The sequence below is a fragment of the Apiotrichum porosum genome, assembly GCF_003942205.1.
Source record: "Apiotrichum porosum strain DSM 27194 chromosome Unknown scaffold_21, whole genome shotgun sequence".
Lineage (NCBI taxonomy): Eukaryota > Fungi > Basidiomycota > Tremellomycetes > Trichosporonales > Trichosporonaceae > Apiotrichum > Apiotrichum porosum.
This window is the reverse complement of record NW_021167128.1, coordinates 223,395-232,592: the sequence shown is the minus strand read 5'-3', so window position 1 is coordinate 232,592 and position 9,198 is coordinate 223,395. Positions and strand designations below refer to the sequence as shown.

The 9,198-nt window shown below is 55.9% G+C and overlaps 1 protein-coding gene across 1 annotated transcript; it reads right to left on the bottom strand.

Annotated features, from left to right (window-relative positions):
- Nucleotides 1-694: 694 nt before the first annotated feature.
- On the bottom strand, nt 695-8,897 carry EHS24_005375 (uncharacterized protein; the record flags this gene model as incomplete). The annotated part of the gene is made up of 3 exons (XM_028620902.1): nt 695-1,619; nt 1,672-5,871; nt 6,088-8,897. 3 exons carry the CDS (start codon nt 8,895-8,897, stop codon nt 695-697), a joined length of 7,935 nt encoding a protein of 2,644 aa, XP_028471944.1.
- Nucleotides 8,898-9,198: the final 301 nt, after the last annotated feature.

Sequence of the window (9,198 nt, the reverse complement as noted above, 5' to 3'; positions counted from 1 at the left end):
CCCCTAACCCCCTAACCCCCTAACCCCCTAAACCCCCTAACCCCCTAACCCCCTAACCCCCTAACCCCCTAACCCCCTAACCCCCTAACCCCCTAACCCCCTAACCCCCTAACCCCCTAACCCCCTAACCCCCTAACCCCCTAACCCCCTAACCCCCTAACCCCCTAACCCCCTAACCCCCTAACCCCCTAACCCCCTAACCCCCTAACCCCCTAACCCCCTAACCCCCTAACCCCTAACCCCCTAACCCCCTAACCCCTAACCCCCTAACCCCTAACCCTGGCGAGACGTGGCATGGCGTGGCGTGGCATGGCGCGGCGTACGCGCGTACGGCGATGGGTTTCGGCTGTTGCCCCGCCGGGGTCATTTTTGGTGGCGCGCGCGCGACGGCGATGAGACGTATGTAAAAACATTGCTCATACTAACATTTACGACGTTACGCACTGTGCACAACGGTTCTTAGTAGTCAAATCCGATGCAGCCCCCTACCCCTAAGCGGCAACCATACTGGTGTTAGTCGTCCGGAGATGAATCATCCGCTCCGTGACTTGCGGTCCCAGTTCACGATAGAGGTATCAAGGAATGCATTATCCTACTGTCCGTTTGTCAGAGCCCATTATTGATGGCTGAGGAAGAAGAGAAGGTCCGGGCAGGGGCGACGGCGCGAATAAGTCCGCGTGTCGCCTTTGTGTAGCTAGATTGAAGTGTCGCCCTCTTTGTAGCGCAGCGGCTCTGCACAGCTGAACTTGAAAGGTAGCGGCGCGAGGGTACGATCAGCCCTCCGTTGAGCGAGCTGCCATTGGATCCAGTACATCTGCTCGTGTTCACGGATGTAGCGCGAGCCGTGAAAGCTGCGCAACACAACTTCACGCGATAGTAGGCCTAGCCTACGACGGTCGGTGCTGTACTCGTAGAATCGTTCGGTGAGCCACTTGACGTCCTCGGGCATGATGTCTTGAGGCAGGACAGGGGAGGCAGTGGACGAGCACCCTGCTTGCGGCGCAGTAGTAAACTTCGCCCAAGTGCCAACCATGCTGAGCATGCTGATCTGGGCGCGAGCCAAGGCCATGGGATCATTGGGGGGCACAACCTCGCCGTAACGCTGTGTATGGTCTTCGGGGTCGGTAAGAACGAGGGCGGTAGCGCCAACCTCCGTGGCTACGATAGGGACACCGGCCAGCGCCGCCTCACCGATGGCGAGTGGGAGTCCTTCCGAGATGGACGAGTTTATGAACAGCCACGCGTCTTTGAGCACCTCTTTCGAATTCCCAAAGCCGGCCAAGGTGACGTGAGCAGCTAGGTTCTTTTCGACAATGAGCTTCTCCATCTGGAGAGCATACGCCGGCTGCCGATCTTTAGCCCCATAGATTACGAGACGGTAGTCCTTAAAGCCGAACTGGTTTACGATGTTATCCGCCGCCTGGATGGCCAACTTGATGCCCTTGATAAACTGAATGTTGGATAACATGACCACTGTCGGAATATCGGTCCGAACTTTGTCGACAGGCTTGTACGCGTCCATGTTGCTGATACCGTTGACGACTGGATCGATCTTGCGACGAAAGTGGTTGCGATGGTCCACGTTCGACCCGTCTGTTCCGAGTTCAACCTCCCACATGCTGCACAAGCATGTTAGCGACGAGGCAAGAAAAATCGTGTTGCGTGACTTACGGGTTAAACACTGTCGCACACGGGAGAATTACGTCTGCGTGGAAGTAGGCAAGGTGAGTGGCCAACCCAATACCAGATAAGAGCATGGATTGAACAGCCACAGGTAGTTCAGACTGTGCCACACTGAAGTTGAGGCAGCACTCTCGCCAAAGGATGGCGTGATCCCAGATGCCGAAGGTCACGCCGCGACGGTACTTGAGCACCATGCCGAAAAGACTGCTGATACCGTGGTGGGTGCTCTGGAAGACGCGTGGGCAGCGTTCGGGTACGCCAACAGCAAAGATGAAAAAGTAGGCCAGGTAAATGTAGAGCGATTGGCGAAAGTCGAGCGAACTCGGACGGGCAATGTCAAAGCAATGAGCTGGGTCGGCAATGTTCGGATCCTCGTACGGCTTGAGCCAAGCGGCAACCCAGGCATGTTCAACCTCCTGCGACCTCCAGGTGCGCATGTAGTCCTTGTGCTCGTAGTAGTCGGCCATGGAGAGGAAGACCTTACTTAGCGAGCCGAGGCTGGCATACGTGTAACGCTTGGTGCGGCAGCCCTTGACAAACTGGTTTAGAAGCGGGATGAACGTGCCGACAATGTCGCGCTGGAGCTCCGTGTCATCAATCTTCTCGTCGACCTGTGATTGAAGGAGGTTATTAAGCAGGCCATGCTGAGCTGTGCCGCCATCGATACCCCAAAGAGGTAACAGTTTGACCGTTTGCACCCCCTTTTCAACCTGAAACTGGGGAATACCGTACTCGTTTGCGCACTCTGCCAGAACATGATTGCGGATCGTGCTGTGCCCGTTGACCAGATCCCGACGACAGTTGGACACACCACCGGGTGAGTTGGGCCAACAACCAACGTCGTTGAAAATAATCGAGACACGGTCATGGGTGTCGTTGTAGCAGTCCTGGGGGCGCGTCGTGACAGTGTTGGCGTCCGTGCTGAGGCCCATGGCGTACAGGTCCGACGTACGAATGGCCAGCAGGGTCACTTCAGACACGTCGCTCTCGATGTCCATAGCGGCGACAATCTGGCTGATATTACCGTCGAGGGCGCGGACAGCGTCGTCGAGTCGCCCACTATCACGGGCGCGCCAGTATCCACGTAGTAGGGGCTCCTCACGTAGGATGATCTCGTCGACGAAGCACGCAGTGACGGCGTCGAGTCCGCCTTTCAACCACCTACTCCAGAGCTCGGTGCGAATGCGACTAGTCGGCACCTCGTTGTAGATACACCGGTTAAGGCGAGCCACCCATCCCGAAGGACGGAGGATGTTTAAAAACCCGGGAACCTTGTCGACGTTGGCGTAACGTCGCATCTGGTGAATATGCAGAGGTGAATGGTAAACAAGCAGATTGTCCATATCAAAGGCCTGATTCGTGGGCCAGTCGAGCAGTGGCGCTTCATTAGCCAAGAGCGTCGGAGCGTTGGCCAGTACGGTCCGCTGTCCGTTACCGTGCTCAAGAAAAGTCGTAACCATGGGATCGCGTCGGTGGCTCCAATCGTAGGTGGTCATACATGTCCTACCTGCAATCCGGCGAATAATGAGGCCTACGTTCTGAGACGGGACCCAGGTGTAGTCCTCAATATCGACCGGCTTGCCCCAGAACACGGATAGGGTGTCGCCGGTGTCGGCAGCTTGGTAGTCGGCACGGAGGACATTGGAGCTCCCCTTGCTGTTGGACTTGTAGTGATAATGGAAGCCCAGAGCGACGTTGTCGATGGTCAGGCTGCCCTGGACCATGCGGCCGTACTTGTCGTAGGACCCGACGCTGTGGAACCCTTCGTGGACTACCTCTCGGCTAATGGGCTGACGCGAGGATCGTAGGGGGCCATATTTGTACGTCGAGGTTCGTCCGCCAGCTTCGACACGCCTTGTAAGACGGCAGTCGCTATCGTATGTGGCCACAAATAGAGGTTCAACCTTGTCAGGAAGGGTCAATGGGGTGCCACCGTACACCTGCAACACCATGGCGTTGTGGTCGTCAAGCGCTGCAAAACCAGTAATGGAAGCCCGCTTGAGTTCAACCACGATGCGGTTCTTGTGGATCTTGCGCTTGGCTCCTTTTGACGCAAGCCTCGTGATGTGGGCAATTGAAGGGCGGTGCGAAATGATCAAACAATGTATCCAGAAGTTGCGAATCATCCAGCAAACCTTCCAAACCAGCATGATGACGTAAAGGAGTGGGCGTCGCAAGTACAAGCCGTCGAGGAGATAGAAGAGCTCACGCTCTACGTTTGAGCTTCCACCGGTGATGATGGCAGTCCATTTGATGGCAAGAACGGGAATTCTCACGACCGCGTGCCAGATGCGGTGAAATATACCCAAGGGCCACCTCCTCCGGGTGATCGTGGCGGGCTTTAGCAGAGCGGGAGCGCCATAAACGGAGCGTGGGCAAGAGTTGCCGCCGACCGTAGTGTTGCGCTGATTGACACCCCTCTGATGCAACTCGAGTGCAAGTCTGGCGTGGAAGTCGACTGTCTCAAGGTCAACTCGGGCCTCAGAGGTCCACGCCAAAAACTCTTTCGAAATCCAAATCGACCGACCATTGATGCGGCTGACAATGACTTCGCGGACAGATTGAGGGAGATTATCCCATTGGATGTTGATGTCGATACCAAGGCACAGCTGCTTCGTAAATTCCATCCAAAGTCGGCGAGAGGATATAGCCAGCACGTTGCTATCGGGTTCGGTGCAACAAAACTCGGCCTCGATTCGTTTGGAGATACACTCGTTGCCTGGGATCAGATGCTCCGCGTACACCGCCTGTTCCTTCGAGAGCCCAAGTTGCACGTGAGCTACGTGATACAGAAGGGCCTCCGCAATAGCATGGGCAAGTTGGATGGTCGGGGAGGGGTGTGGCGTGACACCGATTAGGGTTTGGCCAGCGAAGCAGACCGCAATATGGAGCGTCGCCTCGTCGTTCTTGAAGCTGAGTGAGGCAGCATCCATGAAACCGGCTTCGGCAAAGTGTTGTCGGCTGAGAACAGTTGCCTTGACTCGGCCACTGGCCCACATCCGAAGCGTTGTGTCGGCAACTTGCGTGGGCCATCCAGACCCAGTTCCCGAAAGATCCTCTTGACGAGAAAAACAGAGGAGCTCGGTTACAAAGTTAGACGTGTTTGTTCCATCCCAACTGATGACGTTTGGAACAGTGAATGTCGTGGGCAGGTTACTCTTGTGCTGCGGTGTATCAACGACAGTGTGGTCGACCAAGACCTTTCGTTGAATGTGTACGGTAGGGTCGGTGGTTTGAGTGCCACTGGACGGTGAGGAGGACAGCACCGAGGGTGAGGCACACCAGTCTTTGTAACACCACAATGTCGTTCCAATGGCGGCGAGAGCGCCAGCAAAGTTCTGGGCAAGCAAGTCGGTGTACAAGAAGCCAACGGTCCAAGGCAGGGCGTGAATGACACAGCCACCAACAAAACCGATTGCCGCGGAGCAGAGGATGATCTTGATATGTACGGCCACGTTTGTTGTAAAGCACCGGTTGAACTGGAAAAGAATGACGCAGCTGTACCCAAAGGAGTAGCCGTAGTACATGATTGTTGTCTCCTTGTTGTCGATGAAGAGCCAGAGCAGTATAGTCATCACGCCGAAGACGATGAGGATCTTACTGAAGACATCGATCAATGCCGTGCCAAGTGCTTTCCTGCGTTCCTTCTCCATGTGGGCAGCGACGCGCTTGGCATCGTCCAGATGGCGTAGCTTCTCCTCAGACAGAGTGTCCCGTAGGGCCCAATACTTGTACAGCGTAGTGTCGAGGATGATGGATGCGAGACAAAAGTAGCCAAGGCAAAAGCAAAAGCCATAACGAGAACGAAGGTCGACGTAGATGCTCGGATAGGGCTTGCGGGCACTCATGACGAGCATGATCCAACGATCCAAGAGGGCAACAAGAAAGAGCCCAACGTTTTGGCCAATATCGTATTTTGCATGGCGGAACAAGACAAAAACGTTGTGGTCCTTGAGACCTCGAGACAGCTGCCGCTGTTGATGAATGGCGTCACCGACCTTGGTAAACCAGGCAGGGGAGAAGACTTGGGGAATGTCGTAGCCCCCACCACCCCTTTCGAGCAGCCAATTAATGTAGGGCAAGGCCTCGGCAACTTTCGCGACAAGACCGTCGTTCAAGAGCTCCCCCCTGGGCGCTCTAAAAAAGCTGCGACGATGGCTGCTGCGATCGTAGGCAGCGACAGCGGCCCTAAATGCGTTTTGAGATTGCAGACATTGGTCAGACTCCTGCTGCTCTGCATGACAGGAGGGGTCGCAATGATCGCCGGACGAGGTTCGGCCCATCTCGCTTGCGTGCCAACTGAGTATGTCGGCCGCATAAACGCCGGGAATGTGGCTCATCCAGTTGGACCACCGATGACAAAGGCGGCGATAGCGGTACAAGGACAAAACAAGAAAGGCGTACAAGACGGAGAGGTAGATGGCGAGGTCGTAACCATTGACAAAGGTCGAGAGCAGGGGAGAGAGTAAGAGCAAGGAAAATGACTGCAGGAAGACGATGCGGCCCGAAGGAAGAGGACTACCTTGCTGGTGCATGGTGCTCATGATGCCGAGTAGATTGAGGTAGGTCGAAACGCCCAACATATACGCCGCAAAAACCAACCCACATGCAACAGAGATCTTGACAGTGAAGCCAACGAAGCCCAATGTGGAGACGATGGCGGCAATCACAAACCCTCCCGACAACCTCTGGACATGAAAGTGGACCATGTTATCGTAGGCGTAGTGGGGCAGGTAGAAGCTAGCCCCGCTGCCAACCCAGCCGGTGACACCTGCCGTAAGAAGCAGGCTGCCAAGGATGGCATAGACGGAGACTTGGACGTGCTGGGGGTCCATAAAGCCTGTCATGAATAAGCCCCGCCCTACGAAAGTCAACAGGACAATGTCCGCGACAGCTGGTAAGCAAAAGATAGACATGGCGCTAGCCGCTGCAAACCGCATCTTCCAGACATGAACGCACGCGCCTGGGGCGAGGTGGGTAGAGGAAGATGCTGCCAGCGTCTTGAGCACGGCCTGCCGGGAAGGTTCAGGGACGGCATCCATGGTAGCGTACATTGTCATGATCTCGTTGGTTTGGCGATCATGCACCGTTGGGGCACCAAGAGTTTCAAGTGACTTGTTGTACCGGTGGTAGATGATCTTCCCAATGTCTTGGGGAACGAGACCAAAGTAACTTTCGCATTGTGAGCCGAGGGTCCACAACTCAGCAAAGACGGCGGCTTGATCGGGATGGGAGACGAAGAGGGGACAGCGGTCGGTGGTCTCGAGATAGACGTCCTCAAACGCAGCACGGCGGAGAATGGTAAAAAAGATGAGAGCGAACAAGTCGGCGGCGACGTCGACCCCCTGCGGGTTGGCCCCGGGAGCGGGTGTTCTGCCATAGCAGTGAATAAGTGGCCGAGTAAACATGCTCAGAATAGTGTGGTCCCCGTTGTAGAGCGCATCGACCATGGCTTCTTCCATGCGGTCGTGGAAAAAGACGAGGTCCTCGAGTGCGGGAAGTCGCTTAGCACCCCGCCGAGCATGGTGTTCAAGGCGCAGGCGGAGGAGGTCTTCTGTGCTTTGGGTGCCATCCAGGCATGTGCGCGCACACAAGCTCCTCCAGTGAGACTGGGTGGTGCCTTCGATGAGAATGAACGTCGCGTATGCACCAATAGCGTCGGCTAACCGGTTCTTGGACTGGGAAAGACGGAGCTTCTGGAGGAGGAGAAGCACCTCGGCAGGTGTAGCCGTGTCCAGCGCGGTCCTGATTGTGGAGGGCAGTCCGGTAACATGTCCCAACCCCGTGACGTTTTCAAGGATGACCTCGTGTTCAAACTTTTCAAGACGATCCTTATGATGGTGAGCAAGCCAAGTGTGAAGGATAACTGCCGCGTCGTTGGGTGAATTTTGCGAAACAAAGATGTCGATGCCCACCGGATCCGACTCGTCTCTTATCTTGCAGACGCCCCAGAACTGGGCATTACCTTCGGGCATACGAAATCCGGTGTGGAGACCCTTATAGGCGCGAACGCCGCGCGTTCGGAGTCCACGTATAAGGTCGTGCACGCAAACGTCGCAGTCTTTGTGGCGGGCTAGGGCCTGGAGAGCAGCTAGGATGCTCTGCTCCTCGGCACCCACGATTGCCTGGAGCATGTCAAGCTCGCGCAATTGTGCTTGGGAGTCGACAATGGCACCATAGTGCCCGATGAGCGGTTCTGACCAGATGGGAAAGCATCCTTTAGCTGAGAGGGAGTTGCCATCGCGTTCCGTGTCCCAAAAGTTGATCTCGGACGGCAATGAACGAGTGTCGGGATAGGCGGGCGGGGTTACCAATTGTGTCTCCTCCGACAGGGTGCGTACATTTTCCAGGGAGACCTCCTTGCCCACAAAGGTGGCAGTGGCACCAAATATGAGATGTTCAATGTCGTCGAGGGGCAGCCGGGAAACAATGTCAGACGCGGGCGACGGATCGCCGTTGTCGGCGACGACGACTGTGCGGCCCCCTGAAGTCCAAGACTTTTGGAGCTCGACAATCTCGGCGCGACGCAAGTATTCAAAGCCACTGATGGTCTTGGATGGCGATGTTGGCTTCTCGGAACCACCCAACGTGGTTATTTGAAGGGGACCATGCTGGAGAATGGCGCCGAAGTGCTCGGCGATCTTGATGGATCTCTTGACCACGGATGGGTGCGGTCGCTGTCGCCACCGGTCCAAAAACCCAACGAAAAAGCCATCGTCCGCACGTTGATCACGTACACGTGCACATCGCACCATGACGTCACGAATGCGTCGAGCTTGGAAGTACCCCCGTCGCTCCCCATTCTCGAGAATGCAGGCGTTTTCAATGATAATGCCAGAGGCGTAGGCAAAGCTCAAGCTGTCGAGTATCTCACAGTCATGGTGGCAAAGGATGATGCAAGAAATGCCACGCTCGCTTAAGGCCTCGAGCAGCCTGTCAAGTTGGGTGGGCACCGTCATGGACGAGCAACGCACGGCAAATCCCGCCCAGTCGAAACGGGTGTACACATCAACGAGACTTGCTACCGTCACGGCCAGTGTGTCGTTTTCCAGGTCCCCCAGTGCGGCAGTATCGATGCTACCGAGTGTCATCTGCTCGGGGACGGCAGGGCTCACAAAGCTGCTGGCCAGGGAGTGTTTCGAGTCGAAGGCCGTGGACAAGTCGGTGTCGCTGCTCAGCTCCTGTGAAAGCACCACCAGATCGCAGGGTCCCATGTCCATAAAACTTAAGCCGTCGGAGATGCTTGGAAGGACCCGAAAAGACCTTGTGCTCCGGAATGATGACATCGTACAGGGTGTGCTCGAGCCTACACCGCTCAAGCGGTGGGCACGTTTTACACTCGGTTTCCTAACGTCCGTCAACATTCACTGCTCAGGACATAATTGGCCCTGGGGAAATCTGAAGCTCACACTGATTGACCTCCTCTCGTTGGAACGGCTGCCTTGGTTCTGATTCGGACACCGAGTCCCACAAGGTGATAGAGGACAAAGAGCGCAGTAGGTACCACAATAGCGG